The sequence below is a fragment of the Lissotriton helveticus genome, chromosome 4_1, assembly GCF_964261635.1.
Source record: "Lissotriton helveticus chromosome 4_1, aLisHel1.1, whole genome shotgun sequence".
Taxonomy (NCBI): domain Eukaryota; kingdom Metazoa; phylum Chordata; class Amphibia; order Caudata; family Salamandridae; genus Lissotriton; species Lissotriton helveticus.
The window spans coordinates 1,922,541,241-1,922,564,035 of NC_136063.1; the positions used below are offsets into that span (position 1 = coordinate 1,922,541,241).

The 22,795-nt window shown below is 43.2% G+C and overlaps 1 protein-coding gene across 1 annotated transcript in view; it reads left to right on the forward strand.

Moving 5' to 3' along the window:
* SLC9A6 (solute carrier family 9 member A6) overlaps window positions 1-22,795 on the forward strand; it is a 361,491-nt gene that overhangs the window by 271,204 nt on the left and 67,492 nt on the right. The window contains exons 10-12 of the mRNA XM_078688580.1: window positions 948-1,061; window positions 11,513-11,624; window positions 17,788-17,941. Of these exons, the coding sequence (XP_078544706.1) occupies window positions 948-1,061; window positions 11,513-11,624; window positions 17,788-17,941 (380 nt within the window). The remainder of the gene's footprint in view (window positions 1-947; window positions 1,062-11,512; window positions 11,625-17,787; window positions 17,942-22,795) is intronic.

A 22,795-nucleotide genomic window follows, 5' to 3' on the forward strand; every position in this document is an offset into this window, starting at 1 on the left:
CAATCCAGAGGACCCCTGGGGGACAACTAGCCCACCAGGTGCATCCAGTAAGCGCCACTGCGCTGCGTTGCAGAGAGGTGGTCCAGGCCATGTGCCTTTTTACACCTATCTGCAACGCAGCTCTGTGGCGCTAACTGGAGATACCTGGTGGGCTAGTTTTACACAAGGGACACTCAGGATTCAAGGGAACTTTATCCACCAAATTAAAACTGCCACAGGGCGTGTTTGCACATGTCAGCTCAGCCCCCCCTTCACCAGGGTGCAAACGCGCCCTGTTGTGCGTTTTAAGAGGTAGTTTTAATCCCCCTGCCCTATTATATACTAGGTTCTTACAGAGGAGGCTATGGTAATCACAGCGGTACCCCAACGCATACTGTTCTCTAGTGTATGTAGGTGTTTTAACTGTATTCTAGGTGTCTTTTAGGATAGCATTGGCTCTAGGATGTACTGAAAGACAAAAGAGACCCCCGTTAATTACCCTTCATTCCCAGCGATTTCTTTGTTCATAATTCTCCTTTCGTCCTTTTTCAGATGTGTTTAGATACAGCACTGAGATCATGATCATTTTAAGATATAGGTTAGTGGAATACGTCCAATTTCACTTATTTCTCTATACATTTTGTACAATATCCCGTACACACATGAATAGTTGAATCAACTGTTGCATTTAATTGCTGTTAGCATAGCACTTTCTTACGCCTTCATTTGACTTGATTTGGGAAGAGACTATAGCGTTTATCAGGGAAACTGGAGACTACAGCATTACAAGCTATGTAGATCTGGAGACCATGAACATACTGGGGCTAGGAGTGGGGGTGCACAGGGTACAACGAATGTTCCTGCCTTCAAAATCTGTCTCTCTTCTTCAACATGGTCTGTGTTCAATGCCTCTGTAAGCTACTGTAATACAAGGTGTGCTGACTGCTCTTTCTTTTTTCCCTTTTTAGTTATTTGAACTGTTGAATTTCTTGGCAGAAAACTTCATCTTTTCCTACATGGGGCTGGCGCTGTTTACTTTCCAGAAGCATGTTTTTAACCCGACTTTCATCGTTGGAGCTTTTGTATCCTTTAATTGTTTCTAAGACATACCGTGCAGACACACTCTTAGGGGTCGATTACGATGGCGGTGAATCCGCATCCTCCGGGCCGGTGGAAGCCACCGCCGGCCCGGAGGATGCGGATTTCCCGCCCCGGCATAGAAAACACCCACCGCCAGATTATGATGGTGGTGGGATCAGCGGCGGACAGCAGGTCCGTCCGCTGCTGATCCGCGGGGTTTGGACCGCAATATGATGGCGGTGTCTTCAAGACAATGCCAGCCACATTAGGATGGGTGCGGAAACATGCTTTTCCGCCACGGAATGCATGTGGACCTTTGCTTCTGGGGGGCCCTTGCGGGCCCCCAGGGTGTTGGGGGGTGGGGGGTGCACATGGGGGGCACCTATGGTACCCCCCTGCTTTGGCATGCACAAGGTGCCACGTTGTGCATGTCAAAGGAAAACATGCATTTTTAACTTTGCGGCGGGTGCTGCTTAAAGCAGCACCCGCCGCAATGTTAAGTATACGGGATGTGACCGCCAGGGTGGCGGTCACATCCTCATTCCAACGGAGGGACCGCCGCTGCCCCTGCGGACGGTCCCTCCACCTCGGGGGTGGCGGACGGACGCAGATCCGTCCACCATCGTAATCGACCTCTTAGTGCCAGATTTCAACATGTTAGTGTATCACTAAAAAAGACTGCACATCCAAGGCTTTCTTTGAGTATTCGTACTATAAGTGAACGCCTCTGTTGCAGTTGTGCAAAGGGGGCCTTGCTGTTTGACCGGGGTAGCCATAAACAGCACTTGCTCCTGATGGAGTTTGCAGCACATGGCAATAAAAACAGGTGGCTATTCCAGCAGCTTTATTTGAGCAGAGAGACAGTGGGTTATATTTTTTGTTGCAGCAGTAGTGAAATGTGGCGTACATGAAGGGATCAAAACACCTCTGAAACAGGAGCCTACAATATCTGATACTGAAAAATACATCGAGGCCATGTCAGACAGTTATTACTTTATTAGGTCTGGCTGACAGGGGCTTTCTCTTTCATGGCTGAAGGGGCTGTGCTCATTCTAAGAAGCTTACAAAGGCTCTGCAGCACAGTTAAACAGGTTGAACTTAGTTTGGTTTTTCGATTGTTGCAGTAGAATGTTACCCTATGTTTCATCCACCAAATAGAAGTCTGTCTAGAGCACTGGCCAGACACTGAGCCTGGCAGCAATGTGATGGCATTTTGTAGATGGCTCATGTGCCTGCCCTAAAACGACTATTATTATTATTATTATTAAATTAGTTTTGTAACGCACGCAGCTACCCAAAAAGGGCCTAGCACACAAATTGCTAGAAAAGGAGCATTCAAGAACCATTTGCTACTAAAAGAGCCAAGTTTTAAGATTTCTTCGAAAGCTGAAATAGGACGGGTCAATCTTCAAGAACACCGGGAAGAGAATTCTAGATTTTGGGGCCAAGACAAGAAAAGGAGCGGCCTCCCATTCTTGCAAGTTTAAATCTGGGAATCACAAAGTCTCCGTGGGCTGTAGAGCGCAGGGGACGAGAAGGAATGTAAGGATGGATGAACTCTTGCAGATATGCTGGTGCCACATCTTGTTTGATTTTAAAGATGTAACACAGGGTTTTAAATGTAATTCTTTGATCAATTCGAAGCCAGTGAAGGTCACGTAAATACGGCGAGATGGAAACCTGTCTAGGAACTTGACAAAGAAGGCGTACTGCAGAGTTCTGAACTACCTGTAGCTATCTCAGTACCGTTTGGCAGCTACCGAGATAGAGAACATTGCCGTAATCGAGGCGAGAGGTGATGAGTGCCTGGACTATCATACGTTGGGTTGAGGCAGGAAGCATCCATGAAGCCACCTCAAGATCGTGAAACAGATGCAGGAACACTCGCCACCTGTTGTCTCATAGAGAGACTATCATCAATAATGATGCCCAGAAAGTTAAGGCGCATCCACTCGGTCACTTGCCATAGGCCGCACTGAAGGGCAGATGTCGTAGCGTCTTTAGTGGTGGAAAGGGAAAAGACAATTTGCGTATCATCCGCATACGAATATAGGGAAAGACCCGCCTCTTCCACAATCTTTGCCAGAGGTCTGACATAGATGTGGATCCCTGTGGGACTCCATGTGCTGATACGCAGATCTTAGATGATGCCTTAGCAGAAAAGACTTGAAAAGTGCGACCATCAAGGAATGAAGCAAACCAGGATAGGGCAGTGCCGTCCAGCCCAAGAGACCTAAGGGTGTTAAGCAAGATGGTATGCGACACAGTGTCGAATGCGGCACCAAATCTAATAGAATGAGTTCCTGCAGTTTCCCCTTGATCTAAATGCTGGCGCAGTTTCTCAGTAACCCCAAGCAGAGCAGTTTCAGTTGAGAAGTTGGCTCTGAACCCGGATTGCGAATAATGAAGAAAGCCAACTTTGTCTATGTGTTGTGTAAGTTGAGTATTGATATGTTTCTCCAAAAGTTTGGCGAAAGCCGGAAGCAGAGATATAGGTCTAAAGTTAGATAGTACAGAAGGATCTGCTCCGGCCTTTTTAAACAAAGAGATGCCCATGGCTCGCTTCCACTCGGGGGGGTACCAAGGCCTCTCGCATAGAGGCGTTAAGAAGATCGATAAGGACGCCTTTAGATGTGGCAGAGAGCTGACAAAGAATGTTAATAGGCAAAGGATCAAGAGGAGACCCAGATTTAATACTGTTTAAACAATTTTGGAAAGATGCCTCTTCAAATCGGTGCCAAGAAGAAATCTTGGCTATCTGGTCACAATTACTGTGATATGTTAGGTCAAAAGCAGAAGCCAAAGTACACAAGGAATGGGAAGGAGCAGAGAGTGACTTGTAAATAAGTTCAACCTTCTGAATAAAGAAGTCAGTAATGTTGGTACATTGATTTTCATCAAGGACAGGAGGAGGAGGGATGGTATCAGAGCCAGCTAACTTCTTCACTACCGAAAATAGAGCCCGAGGACGATTAGCTGCCTTAGTTATTGTGTTAGCAACGTAAAAAATGCGTGCCTCTTTACACGCTGAATGATAACTTTTAAGAGCAGCTTTATAAGCATCTTTACAAGTTAAAGAGTATGATCTCCTCCATCTTCTTTCTAGTGCTTTACATTTAGACTTCATAACTTTAAGGTCATTTGTAAACCATGGGGCAGGGGGGTGATGAGTAAAGCTGTGTTTGGGTACAGGGGGCAGACAGATGTCAATGGCATTAGTTAGCCAGTCCGAGACAGCAGTATTTAATGAAAGCAAAGGTAAAGTGACATCAGGTATGCTAGTAGACAGAATAGTATTAAAAGATTCCATATTCAACTTGCCCCAAGATCTGAGACTACTTGAGCTAGTAGGAGGGGCCACTACCCTAGATGTGAAAGGCTGCAGGTTGAATGGAATTATAAAATGGTCGGACCAGTCTAACTGAAGCGCAGGAGTACTACAGTCATAGCAAAGATTGGACAAAATGGGATCCAGAAGGTGTCTCGCCGTATGAGTAGGGCCCTGATTGCATAACCGTAAGCTTAGAGCCTCCAAATCAGATAAAAAAGTGCGGCAGATGTTATTCTGATTATATTCTAGGTGACGGTTCAGATCACATAGAATTGTAAAATTCCCTGCCTCTAAAATAAAGGGAGCGATAAGGTCAGGGAAAGTGGAGACCCAGGGGCTGGGCTTACCCAGAGGGCGATAATTTAAAATGCCAGACAAGGTCAGCTGAGGGGATACAGAGAGTTTAAACAAGGCCGCTTCACACTCTTTGATGGAAATAGCTTCACATTTACAAAAATTAATAGATTTATGAATTATAGCAATCCCCCCGCCTTTGCCTGTGTCTCGACCTTTCCTGACGATGACATATCCAGGAGGAAGAGCAGTGGCAATGTCGGGGCCCGAACTGGCATGAAGCCATGTTTCGGTCAGAAAGAGTGCATCTGGATGTTCAGTACTAAGAAGGTCAAAAATATGCTGCTTATTTTTGGCCGGAGAATGACAGTTAAGGCTTAAAAAGTACAACTTCTGGCGACATGCCATTTTGGCAGAGGTGGTGCTGTGACAGACCTGAAAGCCAGATCTGGAAATGGTGTTTATAAGACGCATAGGACCCAATGTATGCGAAATGCGGTTCTTTTTTCAAACGAGAAAAACACAAAACTACAGTTAAAATTAGCGTTTGACAAGCATTTAGTGAAAAATTTAACTGACACTCGGGCTAACGCTCTGATGAGACAGGTACTGATTCTTAGTTCTGTATTTTTTTTGGGGGGGGGTTTCCTGGCTTATGCGTTTGGGCCACATGTCCACTTCAAGTTGTAGAGAAATTTAGTTTTTGTGTTGTCTTTTACTGTCCAAGCTTTTCACACAATCATTGGTAGCAACTGCAGGTGTAACTGTTGGAAAAAAGGGATGTACTCATCAGTTGAAAGAGGTACTCTGCCCTGAGGCAGGTGCTAATTCATCATTAAGTGAAAATCTTTATTTTCCATCAAAAATGCCATACCATGGACACAAAGGGTTTTTCAAGGTGTGTGGAGAGAGACTTGAGATGACTTTCAAAGAACAGGGAACAGTGGTAACAATAATCGATGTAAAAAAAGCAGTGTTAGGGATTGGCGATACCAGCTTGACAAGCCTTGCAGCCACACACTGAGGCAGAATGGGCACAAGCTCAGTTGTCATGTTGGATTGTCTAAAGTCTGTAAACTTATTTGATATTATGTATGTTTTCTTTCCTCACTTCTACTTTTCTTCCTGAAATACAGTAAATGCAGCACGCCCACAGTCTCACCATCTCACACAAACTCGTCCTCATTCAGAGTCTTCCCTCTATAACAAAAATCAAGCCTCTTACACACTCATTGCATCTTCCAGTGGACAGCCACTATAGGTCTTCTCTCTATCCCAGGTGTTCAGTACCACTTTAATAAACACAATGTACAAAAATCCTCCCCTTACTCCCAGTACAAACTCATTATCAGCGGGCCTCTTTCATCCCTCTATTTTGCCATCCCCGGACCCCCTCTAAAAGCATGTTTTTGGTTGACAAACAGCTGCCATATCTACCCCTCATCTCTGACTTGTTGTCAGACTATGTATGGGGACTGTCACAAACCTTCTTGCTATGATTACCTGCAAATACAGAGCACATTTAGATCAGAAGAGCGCTGGTATAAATGTGGGCAGTGTTTGCCTTGTCATTTTTGGCTACTTAACACAGAATCAAGATTAGTACCCCCAAGTGTCCTAGGGTATGGTCATAGTAAGTGGGACCTTGGCCACAGTCAGTGACTTTCTCCAGCAGGAGTTTCTTTATGGTAAAACTCTTCTCCAGTCCCCACAGAATTGCTTAGTGAGGAGGCAGCTTTCATCCCTTATATAATCTGGCCCGTAGTCTTTTCCTAACTTTACCTTTACAGCAACCTTAGCTCTCCCGCTCGTCTTGCGTATTCCTGACGGCCATCGTTAATAAGGCTGTCAGTAGGAAGCCATTCTCATTACTTCTTCGCCACTAGTTGACTTTGCAGATCACAGTTCATCACCATGTCCCACACACCTCAGTCTTTCACAGTTAATGTTTACTACAGTACTGCATCCACATCAAAGCTTGCCTTTAGAGCATTATCACACAAAATCACAATTGAATATGGCTTGCTGACGATGACATGTTATATATTTATTTTTAGGCTAGAAAACCTGCAGCTCGTTTAGAAGTTTAATTTAAATTATATAGATTAGGGATTTAACAGCAGGAGAGTTGAATTCCAAATTAAATATTAGCAAGCCTTCATTTTTAAAGAAGTGTGGATCTGAAAAAGTGTTGTGAGTGATGTTAAGATTCTTGGAGGCTATTACTGTTCATTTTAAAATGGGTCTCCTCAAAATCGTGCCCCATTTACAGCTAGATAGCTAATTAGTATGCATTTGATACTCAAGCAGATTTGGTTTTGACAGTTTTATGAGCGCTGCCCTTTTGTAGATGAGACTAGTTGGTCTTAATTTCAAACACTTGCTTTAGCTCTGGCTAGTGTCGGCTGTCCCTCACTCTCCAAATTCTTAATTTGTTCTTGTACACCTAAGCTTTCGTCTGTCCTTGCACACCCATTCATAAATCCAAAGTAGGACCCAACCACCCATACATTATTCCTCCCAGCTCCTGTCTAAAGATTAGTGCTCTAGTGTATATAAATGACAGTTACCCAGTAAATACACACCGTAAATAGCTATTTTGGATATATATTTTTTCAATTGGAGGGTGTTTGTAACTATTTTCAGGAATGTTTTGCGGATTTCCTAGTTTGGGCACCTAATCTAGAAAAGAAAAGCTCGTGTGTTGCTTGTATTCTGGTTGCTTTTTTCTGCCATCATGGTTTTTGATCTCAACTGTTAGAAACTCGAAAGGTTACCATCAAACCCACGTAGGATGTTCGGGATTTTCAGACTTTAAAGACTTGTTCCTATGGTATTTGTCTGTATTTATTGGATTATCCTTCACCTTCAGTTCTAGCATATTCTGGATCCATCTTGAGATGAAGTTTGCCAGATCGTCTCCTTCATTCGTCTGGTAAGGCCTGTCACTTTTAACTTGTTGCGTCTCGGGGCTTTGTCCAACTTTGCACACCTGTTCTCTGAGGCCTTGTTGACCTGTAACAGGGTGTCCATCTTTTCCTTCAAATTGGATAGGGGTGAAGTCATTTGAAAATTCTACTTTGGAAAGTTGTTCTCTCTTTGCTCAAAACGGATTGAGTCCTGGATAATAATGGCAGATGGCTGTTTGAGATCTTTCACATATTTGGCAAATTTTCTGGTTTCAAGAATTGTTGAGTGAAATCTGTTTTATACCCAGTAAATGACTGCCCACCATTCCAGATCAAAACTGAAGAATTCCCATATTTTGGTACATATATCACTAGAGACAAGATTTTACATTATAATTTAGAGGTACGTCTCTTCTCCTTTTATTAAGAGACTAGGTAGCGTGATCTCTGCTCTGAAGATCAGTACTTTTTGCTGTAGTTGAGATCTCTAGGTGCCATTCCAGGTCGCACATAGTTTTTAAAAACTTTTTTAAAGGAATGTAGGCAATTCCTCGTAATTTACTATGCATGAAAAGTTCCTGTTGGATCTCACTACATACTTTATGTTGCTGGTTGTTTGAGGAAGGGATCTCTCTCTAATCTGCCTATTTGCTACCAGACGGCACAGCTGTTAGTGGTTAATGGATGGGCCTTTAAGGTATAGGATAATCTTCATTGTGAATGGATAGATATAGGATGGGTGATATGGGGTTTACTGCACTATATTTATCGGAAGATGGAATGCCCTTTGTCTTTTCCAATGGCTGTGGTTATGAAGGCATGGAGAGTACCCAGAACAGTCATTGGTTGGAAGGGGAAACTAACCGGAGAAACCCAACCGTGGGTTGGAAAATCCAGGAAAGAAATCAGAAACCTTTTGGGGTTTCAGGAGTGGGATTTCTTTGGCATTTCCAGACTGAGAAATAGATAGGAGAAAGATACAATTTAGTTTTTTTCTGCAATGAGTATGGATCTTGACATGTCTAGGACACAATTTTTCAGTATCTCTAATTTTGCTACACTGGGGAACAGACTTCCAAATTGAGCATATTTGGAGAATCGCCTACAAGCTGCACACCTAATATCTAAAGCAGTTCCAATGAAGTATAAAATGCTGGCAAGTAATGCTGTACATTCTTTGGCAAAATTGAAAGCCAAGGGGGAATTTGATTTAGAGGATCTTGATGATTAAGACTCCCAGTATAGTAGCCTCTGCCGTATCTCAAGGAGGTGGTTAGTAGGGCAGGTTTTAGGTTTATCCAATTAGACATTTTGCATAGAATATACTACTCCATAGCTGTGTTTGACTGAGTGAAAATGAACAATTGTAAAACATAAATTGTGTGGCTCACTGTGTCTTTGAGTGCTCTCAACAGTAGAACCAAGACCTGTAGAATCAGTGAACTGACCTCTGTCAGGGTTGGCTGTCGAGATGGTTTTGTGAATCTGGAATGTGCCTTATCAGAAGCTGATTTCCTAGGGCCAAAATGAACTTTACTTTTCATACCAAGATTCACTGACTCATCATGTTTTTACTGCTTTAAAAAAAGTCTTTTCTCAGAAGTCAAACATTTGCATAGATACCGACTCTTCCTACTTAGGAAAGAGTCCCTGATGTTCCTGCCTCCAAAAATATTCCTCGGTACTGTAGGTGTCATTTGGAAAATGTAAGGCTTCATCATTGTGCTTCAGACTCTGTCTTGGTTGTTCCCAATTAAAGTTTCTTTATTTAGGGTTACTCACTGTTTCTTGGATTCAACTTCAACTGAACAGATAAAATGAATTGAGACTACTACCCCCATGATGTAATGATATATTAAATGAAAGGTTTGACCTTGCGTCTAGGTTTCACAGCGACATGAAAATATTTAGCAAGGGGGGGGAGAGGAGTTGGCCTAACGGCTAGGGCGCTCGACCTCGGACCTGGGGATCCCGGTTGGAGTCTCGGTAACGACGCCAAAACCTCCTGTGATTCTGGGCAAATCACTTAATCTCCCCATGCCTAAAATGAAAGTGTGTCCTCATGTAACGTAACTGGTGCTATGTAAAGCGCTCTGATACCCGATTCGGTTCGGGTCTAGTTCGTGCTATATAAAACTCTGCAAAAAAAAAAAAGGGGGAGATCTTTAGTATGGATGAGGAGTTAGTCACTATGAATGCCTTCAAAACAAACCACATAACGCCCCCTAATGCTGCAAAGTATTGTTGGTTTTTTTTATGTTTAATCACTGACATATTTAATTGAGACTTTGTGTGAGAATGCTCTTAATGCACGCTTTGATGCTGATGTAGGACTGTAGTGATCATCTGGTAATATATCTTGAGCAACACCAAGCCCTGGCCTTATCCTTTCATTGGCATGCTTCCACCCCTGTGTACTCTTATTGCTTTTCACCCAGTAGCTGAGGAGGAGTTGAAAATCCTGGCTTGGAAAACAAAAAGCGCCTATCCAGCTAGAGGATCATTGCACTGCTGCATACCCGATGGAATTCCATGCAACTCACACTTGTCTAGCTTCTGTGTTTATGCTTCATTTTTACACTCTCCAGGATTTAGGAGCACGTAATGTCCCTTCTGAAGAAATCCTCACCTGACCCAAAGATCATGCCCAGCTATATCCCAATCTCTAACCTTCCCAACTAAGCATAATAAGTAAAATGGCGGGGTACAAGTTAGATCTAAGAGCACCTGGAAGTATCCTGCTCAACACTTGGATTGCCCCTCTAGTTTAGTTCTGCACTACACAAAAAACCTGGGTCTCAGAAATTTATTTTCCTTTCTCTTCCAAAATTAGTGCAGTTATAAAAGGCATTAAGTTGGTTCTCTCCTTCCTGCGATGAATACTTTCATTATTTTATAGTGAGTATTGGGTGGAGCTTATAAGAACTGTTGTGATGGCTCGCCTGGACTAATGCAGTATTGTTGGCATCAGACTCCTTAAAAAGCTCAGGCTTCAGATTATCTGGGGAAGCACACATTATGTTTAAATTTACAGGCCCATGAAAACAAAAACACGTTTTATATATTTCATTGGATCCCAGTTCAAAGTCCTCTGCAGTGTTCACAAGTCCTGCTGGAGTAAAAGACTTGCTCACAATAGGATCCTATGTTCAGCAGTGGCATGCCTTACTACTCTATGAACCTTCAAATGGCTGACATTCAGAAGAAGGTCCTTGAGAGTCCATATAAGAATCCCGGCTGAACCAAATTCCAGCTCTTTTATGGAACGTCATGGGGCATTTCTCTCACAAATATTACTCTCCTCTTCTAAAATAAATAATGATGAAGCCTGATCTTGACAAAAACGAGAAAAATCTCTTCCATGCCACATGACCTATACCTCATAAAATGTTATGAGGTATATTTTATGAGTTTTTTGCCCTTAAACCTGGAGGCAAATTATTGCTGGGCTCTGCCACTAGAACCCTTTTATAGCCTTCTCCTCACTGAGGGACCCAGGAGCGTTCTGCACCACTGTTCAGCAAGGCTCACCTCCCTCACATTAAATGTTGTGCGAGGGTGGCATTGGCATGGTCAGTGACCTACTTCTTGGACTGCATTGAGCCATTGCAATTTTTTTTATATTTACTACTTTATGGAAGTGTTAATTGTGATGATCTTTTTTGAAGTCTTAATAAATACATTCACTTGTCTTTCATGATTTACTACCCGTAGCGCATCCTCTTGATCCTGCATTGAAATTGTAGTCTAGCATTTGTTGTTTTTATCAAAAGGAGAAGTAAAACATTACAGATTGGTCTTAGCCTACTTGTGTTTCCAAGGAGAAAATTGGTTGCTTAGTATTGTACCTATGTATTCTTCTGGCATTTATGAAAGAAAGGAACTGCAGTCAATTTCCTTAATAAAGCTGTGAATGTAGCTTGCTGTGTTCTTGGGAAGAGCGGCAAATATCTACCCACTGTCCTTTCTGGTCAATTTGGGTAGAAGAAACAAGATCAGATCCAGTTTACAGCACATGATGATGTTTGCAGGTATGTGGCATCTTCTACAGCGATGTAGACATGGACATTCCTAATTTAATAACTAACTATATTTTCACCTGGCTTTACATTTATTCAAGTTTGTATTTCAGGGCACAATCGTAGTTATATGATAAACTAAATGTCTCCCTTTGGTCACAGCATCAAGGTGTGTTCGCATGCCCACAGCGCTTAGAAGTTGTTTGTAAACCATCACACTTTACTGCCACATGGCCATAATCACATCTACAGTGCCTTAAATTCATATGGTGCATGCCCTTGTTCCATCTCGTCTAGATTATGGCAATACACTCTATCTGGGTGCCACTGCTAAATGTTTCAACAGACTTCAGGTTTTTCAGAATGCAGCCTCACGGCTGGTCCTTATGCAACCCAGGAGGGCTGCCTCTAAAAGAGCCTTGAACACCCTACACTGGCTTCCAGTTAGGAAGATAGTGATGTTTAAGGCACTCTGCACATGCCATCGCATCATCCAGGGAACGGGACCTTTATATCTGAGGAGTCTCCTTACCTGCTATATGCCTGCACGGCTTCTTAGATCAAATGGGACTGGCCTGCTGTTAGTCCCTAAGGTTAAGAAGGCCAGGATGGGTGGTAGGTCTTTCCGGCTCTTGGCTGCCCAGAGCTGGAATAAACTCCCGCTTAGCCTCCGGATGGAAGCATCCGAGATGAAGTTTAGGAAGGATCTCAAAACCTATCTGTTCTCATATTAATAACGGTGTATTGATTCAGGCCTAGGCTTTCTGGCTCTGCCTCCTCCACTTACTCTAGCGCCGGGACATGCCGATTTGGCGTAACCAGGCGCTTTATAAAACTCATTATTATTATTATTATATGTGCTGTTAATAGTTAATATGCTGTTAAGCTGAGGAAAGATGTAGATTAATACATATTGAAACTACTGCCTTTTAACTGTTTCTGCAAAATCACATGTGGTTAATTTAATCAGTGTTTTTTCAGACCTCATTTGGTGCATGCAGATATTCTAAAGTCTTAGATCTTTCCCATTGTAAACTTGTGAGTATCACTGTCGCAAAGTGGCATGACGGAAAGCTGATTTTAAAGAAGTTAATGCAGAGCATTGTGTGCAAGTAATACTCATGTATGTCTGTCATAGGCCTCTTCCTCCATCACTGCGCCTATGCGCACCTTTGTCTGTTGCATTTGTTTCACCAAACGATCTAGTTTGAAACTTGCTTCTCTTGTTATGTATACTTTGATCTATTTGGATCTATTTCTGCAGTTTGTTCCCTCCATAATCTTCTTCCTTCAGTATGGTTAAATTGTCCTGTAATACTAGGTTTAAGCCATGGGCGCTATTTCATGTGGGTCTTTTATTTATGGTAAATGTAAAAATTTAAATGTATTTATTGCTTGTTAAGCGCGGCTGTCACCCAAAGGGCATCCTGGCGCTGAGACCGATCTAAACATCTGTTAGGTAGGCTACATTACTCTTGGGAACAAGTGGGTCTTAAGATCCCTTTTAAACGTGGACAGATCGTGGCTACTCCTCAGTGCCAAGGGTAGGGTATTCCACAACGTGGCGGCCGTAAAGCTAAAGGCACGTCCGCCCATCCTCACTCTGTTTATCCTGGGAATCCTTACCAGGAACGCAGAGGAGGATCTCAAAGGTCTGGTATGGTATGGTAATCCAGTGCCTGCTCTGTGTGCTGCCACCGGTAGTTGGTTCAACTGCAAATGCCTGACTTGCATGCAGAGTAAGGCTACAACAATCCCTTAAGAGACATTGAGACTTATCAGTAAAAAGAGTCAGGAGGATAGCACATGGTCATAGTCACTGGGCATGGTACTGACTACGTGTTCTGCTGATGAAACAGTAAGACATTCTCCCAATAGAGTCCTACCCCAGCCAAACTATACAAGTGGTGTGAGTGTCCCTAGGGAAATTTAAAAACCTGAGCCACTAGACCGTCACCCTTATCCAGCACTTGTCCTGTTGTGGCAAACCGATCATGGATGTAAACGTCCTAATCTGCCATTTCACAGAAAGGTTGGGCCTTTCCTTTCTGTGTATGGATCAGGGGACCAAGCCTCAGAACACTCCAGAGATTAGCACTAACGAGTTGAGCACAGCTGTTCCTATGGGTAGTTTCTCACACTGCAAGACTGCATCAAAAAACGATGTGATGGAATGCATGCTCGACTTAATCTCAATAGCTGGCATTCGCTGTATGTAGGTTCCATTCCGTTGTTTTTGTCCTCTGCAGACCGGGACCAGCCATATGCAAATAAGTCTTGGTCCTGTTCCAATAGGAATAGTGCAGTCTAAACTGACAGCCCCTATCCCCTCCTGTTGGCATTAGGAGTAACCCCAGGCAAGTTTTGGCCTCTTGGACCTAATCAGTGTGGCACAGCTTCAGTCTTATGGCACAGTGTACATGGGACTCATGTCTTACCCATCGGGCTTGGGCATCTACTACAGCGAACAACAAAGTGAAAGAAGGAATTAATTTCGGACACTGATGATTATTTAGACCGTTTTCCGATCCAGGCTGTGCAGATAGGCCAATCTTCTGACTCCTCCACTGCCCTATGGTTCTGCCCAGCACCTACAATGTGTAGGTGGCAGTTAAGATTATAAGTGCCAATCAGTGAGTGAGTGGAAATACTTGTGGAAGTAGAGGTGATGGGCAGAGGTGTCTCCCCTGCAGGGTTTTTGTACACAATTGACTCTCCTCCCAAATAAATAGAAGATATATAATTAGAAGATGTATAAAAAGAAGTGGAATCACGGAGAGGCACTGGCCTCCACCACACCAGCTTCTCTGGCCCCCCCGGAACCTCAGTCCTCTCGGGAGAGTCTCCCGACACTGGAGGTAAACTGCACCACGGAGTAAGGGACCCAGCCACCATATTTAAGAGCCCACTTTCTGCAGGAGCAAGAGTTTTCACCGGTTTCCCAAGTACAGCTGCAGTGCTCTCAGGAGCTGGGTCTCATGGTCAGGTTCCTCAGGACTCAGTCTTTTCTTGCTGGTTCTGCTCTTAAGGAGTTGTAGATCCCATTGCCAAAAGATTGGATTCATGTGCCCCTTTAAACTAGGAGCAGCTGGGTCAGCAGTTATGTTGTTCTTGATACTTAGCACATACTCTTTCCAAGGAGGAGGTTGAGGCTAGGGGAACCCCCGCACACCAGCCTCAAGCCTGGTGCAGCTCGGCGTAGCAGATTAGGTACTGCTCTCGGGACGAGCCCAAAGCATCAGTCCTGATTCACAGACCGTTCCCAACCTCCGGCTTGGCTTCTTCTGCTAAGTTAATGATTAGAAGATGCACCCAATGATTCACTAACCTTCTACCAGACCGCCTTGTAAGAAGATGATTCATTCAGTTAACCAGATACTGATGTAGAGACATAGGTACTAGTGACCGCACGACTGGCACTGAAGTAGGTGCTACCATATGGTCACGGCTTTGGAAACACTCTCTAATGGAGCTGCATAGAATGAGAGAATCTATGCCTTTATTGATACATTGGATGCTGTTTTATACATCAGCTGGCTGAGGCAGGCTTGCAGGTGGAAACTTAACAAGACCTACCTCATGGTGACTGTAGAGGCTTGTGGAGACATTGCACAACGAAAACCAAGATATTGAGACATCTCTGACATACCTAAAGCACGTGTTCCCTATCTTTTTGTAAGGCATCCTGGTGTTTCCTGGTCAGGCTGATACATAGTCCTTTTGAGCCAGTGATTTCCTGTGGCGTAAAGTATGTTTTGCGAAGGACTCTTTTTTGGTTGCTATATTACAGGCCAGGTGGCTAAGTGAGCTGCAAGCCCTTAGTACCTCAGAGCCTTATAGAGTGCTCATAGGAACAAGGTAGCTCTCTGGCTTCAGCCTTCCTTTAAACCAAAAGTATCAATGGAATTTGTTCTAAACTAAGAGAGTGTTCTCCTGGATTGTTTTTCACATCAACATGCGTCCCCTGCAAAGGAGGCCGCACAGTTTGGCGATTAAGCCTGCCTTTTGCTTTTATCTGGCTCAAACAAGGAATATGTGTTAATCAGGCCAGTTTGTGTGACTTTTGAGGGAAGGATGCTGGCCAAGCAGGTGCGGCAGCCACCAAAGCCAAATGTGTAAAGTTATGTGTCACCTATTGCAACAATATATGAAACTCAACTTTCATCTAGTGCCAGGGAAAGTCCCGCCAGGGCCTGACTGTTATGTCACTGGTTATCCAGGAATACAATCTTTTCTTTCCTAAATTAGAGTAGTCTGTCACTCCCCCCACCCCCTCTTTTTGCTCACTGCCAAAAAAATACCGCCTGTGGGAATTATCAGTGCTCCATCTTGCAAGCTGTGTTATTGAGTGTACATACATCCTCTACCCAATCAGTTATCCTCAGGTGGGGCCAGATTCTATGAGTATGCTGACCACATTCAGCTGATTTTTGGGTATGCTCAGTCAATGAGTCTGCAAACCGGGGACCATACCCTATCTTTACTACACTGTCTCTTGCTAACTCGTTGGTGTATATTGGTCAACTTTCTAAAATAACACCCAATGAAAATTGAACACCAAATAGCCAATGTTAACACATGCTTGGGGGCTTGGCATGTACCTCTCAGAGATATAAGCCTGGTAGCTAAATGGGACATTCCTTATGCCTTATACTGTTAATACGTGCTTGAAACGTTTTCCTGGAGTGAAGCTAAGTTTGGCCTCCTAGTTGTGTTCGGTGCCTAATACTGCTCTTTCCATTCTCATTTGCTGTGGAGTCACCCACATGATGAGATTAGGAAAGACCCCTGATGTAAGAGTAGGACAAAGTTACCTTTAGAGTACACCAATATACTTAGTCCTTTGCAGTTTCCCATTCCAGTTTTTAAACCACTCCGCCATTTGTCAGACTAAGGCGGAGGAGCATCGCACCACTGCTTTTCAGCAGTGCTAAACAGGAAAAATAAAATGATAATACAATGTTAATCTCATTTTATTTTTCCGTGCTGAGGCAGTTTTGCAGGGCGGGGTGGGGCTGGGCTGCTTACAGAGCATGGGACAGAGTGGTTGGAGATCTTTCTAAGTGCACATGACGGCCAAACCATCATGCGCACTTAGCATGTTCTCCACATGGCTGTTTTGCACTGCCTGGGTGGGAACATGTTCAGGCTCACAGTCTCCGCGTCTGAGTGCCGAACCACGGCACTCAGACCAATCACGAAGCTGCTGTCTTGCTGGTGACGGCAGCGTCATGATTGGCTTAGGGGAGCCAGTGTGCTTCCTGCCTCCGTTCTGGGACTCGTCAGGAAGAGAAGCGAAGGAAAGATGCGGCTGTGAAGAGGTAAGTGTTTTTTGTTTTCTTCACCTACCCCCGCCCCCGATTTGTGCCAGCCGCTGCTGTAGGCATGGCAGCCTGTTGCTTATGAAGCGCCCATGTGTAAAGTTTTGTATGTCCAGCTATAGATGCTGTTTTCAGTCCAGCCCTCAAGAGGTGAATGAAAGTAACGGATTCACCATAAGTCTGACTAATTCAAATATGTATGAATAGATGCATGAAATGCTATGTATAAAGTCACTCTCTTTATGAATGCACCCAATCGGAAGATAATCTTCAAATGTTTCCAACTTCGAAAACGGTTTGGTTTGAGTATGTTTACATGTACCAAAATCTTTTTTTTTTTTTGTATTAGTGTATTGAGTTTCAGCAGACCAGTAACAACAACTGGCATAGCTTGCACTGATCACATCATTTGAGGGGTAATAGATTATTTAAGTGCAATAACAGAATACACATGCATGCAAGCCAATATTGAAGTTTGAAACACATTTGATGGTGAAATTGTGTTGCCTCCACGTGGTGTTTTTCAGAGGAGTTTACGAAAACACAGCAAGCTCTTAACACAGACATTCTGTATTGACTTTATGTTGAATTAAAAGTTCCCTGTCTGCAGGTGTATATGTGCTGTGACTTTTCCTCCTGTACATCATTTTGAAAGGAAAGAGGAATGTATAATTATACTTTCAGATTGCTGTCTGATCCTGGCAGTGTCTGTGTGAAACAACAACCCCTTACTTGACGTTGCCAGATCATTTTGCGAGGGATGATGTAATCATTGTGGAAGCCTCATCATGAAGAGCTTAGACACTGTGAAAGAGTTTTATGTATGTTTCCTCTCACCCATCTCTTTCTCCTAGGTCTACGAGGAGCCATGGCGTTTGCCTTGTCCATCCGAGACACAGCCACTTATGCACGAAGGATGATGTTCAGCACAACACTCCTAATTGTGTTTTTCACCGTTTGGATTTTCGGTGGTGGTACTACAGCAATGTTGTCGTGTCTGCACATCAGGTGGGTTGTGAGCACTGCGTATTCATTTTCATGTTACAAAGAAATTGAAACCGGTTTGGAACCCATGTATTGATCCTACGTACATGATGGGTCCTCTAGTGAAGTACAATACTACCTTTCATTAATTGTAATATACTCCTCATACCCCTAGTTGCTGATATTTGATTTGTGGTGCAGCACTCCAGAAAGCTGTTGCCAAGATGTTGCTCCAAATAATAAAAAAGTTATATTTGTTATAGACAACTTTTCAATTTGAACATTTATGGTGAGGAAACACTTAATAAAAAACATTGGCAAAGCCAGTATGATGTATCTTTTTGACTTGTTTTGCCAATGATTTATGCCGATGCTGTACAACATCTGCAAAAAGAAATGTTTTTTGTCGATGGTGGCATCATCAGGAGAAAAACCTGAAAGTGTGTGATGATGTTCATGCCCAGTGTGTATATGATTCATGATGCTATGTCATTTAAGTGGTATGACTTATGAATGTGTCACTATACATGCACCCTACCCGCATTACGCAGATGCCACTTTATTTCTTTTGTATTTACCATTTCAGAATGGATACCACTGTAAATGTTGATTTGGTGCGCAAAATGTCTTTCGACAAGAGACACTTAAAAGCTGACAAGACTTAAAAACTGTTTGGGCACATCTTAATCCAAGGTGGCCACATGATGTAGGCAGTGTGAATATCTGACATAATTTTCTGGCAACATAATTTCAAAACTTTGTTAAAGTATAGAACTTAAACACATTCTAGCTCTTTCTTTCCCTGAATTCTTGCTTCCCGTTGAAGTACCCACCACGTACTAGTGCACATCACACTTGTCTCTGACAGTCAGCTATTGGAGACCTTCAAACACAGTAAACATTGTTCTCCCGGCTAAATACGTGAAGCAGGTAACCCTCATGTAATAAGAAAGCCATTAGCTCTACTGAATTCCTCGCTGGCCTCAGGAATTTGTCTATGACCATGGAACACCGCTAGGTCGAGCCCCTTCCAAAGAAGCCTTCACTATCTGAAGATGATCCTTCTCTGCAATGTTGGCTGAACTCCAGTCCAACCCTGGTGTTCAGCCAAGTACAGAAGCATGTGCAAGAGCACGGGCTGATGAACTGTGCTTAGGCAGATTTCTGTCAGGAAGGAGAACCAAACTGGTGCTATTTTCTGTGCTGGACAATTTTAAGTGACTGATAGACGAGGGTGTTGTCAGCTCTGCACTCCCCGTAATTTTCACTTCTAGACTGGTTGAGTTGGGATGACTGAGGCCGTCCTAATTTAATTGCAATCTTTAATGTCAGAGAGTGGCCTGTTACTTTATCTGCCTTTTAACTCACTACCAAAGGATACCACCTGTGGGGATTCTCAGTATTCGTCTTGCCACCTTTGATATTCAGTCAACATACATCGCCTACTCATTTGGTTATCCTTATCTGCGGCCAGATTTTGTGGATGCTGACATTATCCAGCTGATCTTTGGATGGTCGCGGTCAATAAGTCTGCAAACAGGGAACCATACCCTATCTTTATATATTTGTCTCTCACTAACTCGGTGGTGGATATTGGTCAGCTTTCTAAAATTAAACCCTTTGAATCCGGCACCCCTAATAACCAGTGAAACCACTTGCTTTGGAATCCCTCAGCATGGACCGAGGTCATGGGCCTTCTGCCATCTCCAGCCATGGCTGCCCACAGCTTAGGAGTACAGGTAGATGCCACCTTGTACTAGACGACACAAGTGTCAAAAGTATGCCACAGCTTCTTCCTCCAGATTAAAGACCTTAAAGCGCATTCTGTCGTAGATTCGCAGTTTATTATATGAATACCTAATGCCCTAGTTCAGCCTCAGTAGGATTATGGAATTGTGGTATACTATATTGTATTTTATTGTAATTGTATTTCTGTTGAGCTTACTACCCCTGACGAGGCCTTAAAGGGATTTATGCTGGGCAGCATGCTATTCCGGAACCCAAGGTTAGTATTCTTCGCTATTGGGATTAGTTTTATCTGCCCAAGCAAACCCTTCCATGCAGTCTCTCCAGTTTCTTTGTGACGTACTAAATTCATAGGAGTTTGTTGTTGTGGGGGGGTGAGCTCATGCATATGGTTAGATTAATAAAGGAGCTAAAGGAGATTATATATTGTTAGGCTGCAGGGGTATGACTTTCAGTGGAAGGAGGAGAGGTTGTAATCTCAATAATAGAGATTAGGGAAAACAAGCATGTGATGGATTCAGAGAGGAGGCATGCTGAGATGGAAGGATGCCATGCAGTTTTGGGGACGTAAAACTAGAAGGAAACATTATTATTTGACTGTGAAGATGGTGCTGTCTTTAGGATTCTTATTAGGCACTAAAATCAAGCAAACAGTCAGTCCTCTGCTAGGTTCCTGCTAGACCAGTTGATAAACTCAAGGTTTGGAAGCAAAAAGTAATGGTTGGACGCATATGTCAAGAAATCTCAAATGCTTTGGGCTGCACTCACTGAAAGCAGTAACGTTAAGATAGCAATCTGAGAAAATACATGGCCAAATAATGTAGACAGTAAAAAGTAGATTCTGCAAATGCTGAAGAGGATGTTTTCTGATGTTCATCCTCAAGTGCGGCTCACGTTATTAATTACAAAGCTGTGTGGGATCCATTTGGGTGCCTCTGGTTTGTGTTAGCACCAGATAGAAGACAGCTTCCCGTATAGTGAAATTATATTACTTGCATTCCAGTGGCTGGAGATTGACATTGGTGTGAGGAGGATGCTGACAAGACTCCCTTAACAAATTCAGTGAAGACGTTGTTAGCAAAGGGCTGCTGATTAGACATCCTGAAGCACCACCCTTTGGTAGATGTCGATGGGTGAGGGGTCGGACAGCATTTTCTTTTGTGCAAGTTGTAGGGTGGCCCGTCAGGTGAGGCCAGGCCTTCTGTCTTCCTTTGTCACACTTTCAGTGCAGAAACAGCACACCTTTTTGTGTCGCTGCTATGGGTGCACCAGGCTGGAGGCCACCTTGCTGTGAGGAGCATCACTACTCAAAGGCAGTGTCGGCAAAGGACATTTAATAGGAGGGATGAGATAATGGATGTAATTGGTGTGTGCGTCAAGTAGAAAATATATGTTATACTATAGGCAGATTGTTTAACACACTGGGATAGAGGATGTTCAAGACAAAGAATTATTTTCAAATCCGTTCCTCTCCCAACAAATGAGAACGCATCTGGGTAGTGCATTGTATTGATATGTAAATGTTGTACACCTTTGGATTCAAAACACCGGGTACAGGCTCTAAAACACAGCACTCGAGTTGTTGATTTTAGAATTATAAAGCTCCGTGCAGTGAAATGAAAGACTGTCTCTAAGCAAGCCTTCCAAATCCATTAAGCTAACCCTGTTCATTGACACGGCAACACCTAAACACGACCAATCAGCAGAAGTTTCAGAGAAATTGCCACTGCTCCCACTAGGAGTCTCTGCATGTCCGGGATAACCACAGCACCCCCAACAGCCCCTTCTCTTCCTCTTACAGATGTTTCCAAACACACAGGTTGGCCCTTCATAAAGTACAATCAAAGCCAATCTGCATGTGTGAGCAAACCCGGGGAATAGCAGAGCTGCATAAGTGACCGCAAACACAGCTCCAAGAGTCCATGGAAAGAGCACTTCTAGTGTTTGGACCCATGGAACTTGCACTCTGCATGCATCCACTGGCGCAACCCACTCAGCTAACTTGGCAGACCTTGAAAATGAACACGATACTGAATGTGCATTCTTAACCCGTAGCCCCTTTCACCATCTCCTTGGGCTCTCATTAAGACATCTATTTGAATTCAGAAATCCTGGATAGTTTGTTCCCTTTGTCACTGTAAGGAAATGCCTCTTTTTGCTTGATGACCCGCAGAGTTTTGGACTGATGCTACTGGTTTTTCAACTCAGATTGCATTGAGGCCTGCTAACCAGACCTCATTGCCAGTGCTGTTACCTTTAAAAGTATATATCTCTAGTGTATGGTTCCAAAGGTGCCCAGGGCCTATTAGTTTAAAATATCCCCCATTGGCTGCAGTATTTTATGTACTCCTATGAATGTGACAAAGTAAAAAATGTCTCCTAACATGCCACTGCAGACTGGTAGAGCAGTTTTAAAACTCGACTTTGCTATTTCAACTAAAGTTCAGACCTCCCATTTTAATATATATACACGTCATACCTAAGGTAGGCCTGTCGAGCCCTAAGACAGGGTGCTGTATAATAACAAGCACTGGCGTTGCCAATAGGTCTCGTAATAGGAAAGTTGGAGCTATTGGTTTTGTAAATGACAAAGCCCTTTATGTTTTTAAAATGAAAACAAAAATAAAAGGCATTGTTATTTGCAATTGTAATAGCTCCAACTTTCCTACTGCGAGACCTATTGGCAACGCGAGTGCTTGTCTGCATGTTCACTTTTTTTTATCTTTTCTAAAGGTTTTTATTATCCATACAACAAAATACAATACAATTCTCCAACCAGCAATGACATTTCATCTTCCCTAATATGATTAATCAACCACTGAATTTTTTAACTCGAAGCTATCCTGTAATTTCTAACCTATCCATTACAAAAAATGATTAATTTCAATAACAAATCATCGTAAATGAAATGCATGACGTAGAAACTTGTTGAGTGCGCAAGACCTTCAACAGCAAGAGTCGTCCACTAAGGTATGATTTGGATTATATCTGAAGAGTACAAACCAAAAGCTCATTAATCTTGAGCTAGCCTCTAAATCTTGGTTGCTATAGATGCCTGCTACTCGTTAAAAAGCAATTCAATGCCTTGTGAGCGTTACTAAGTGCTAAATAAAACAATGGAAAACTGAACTA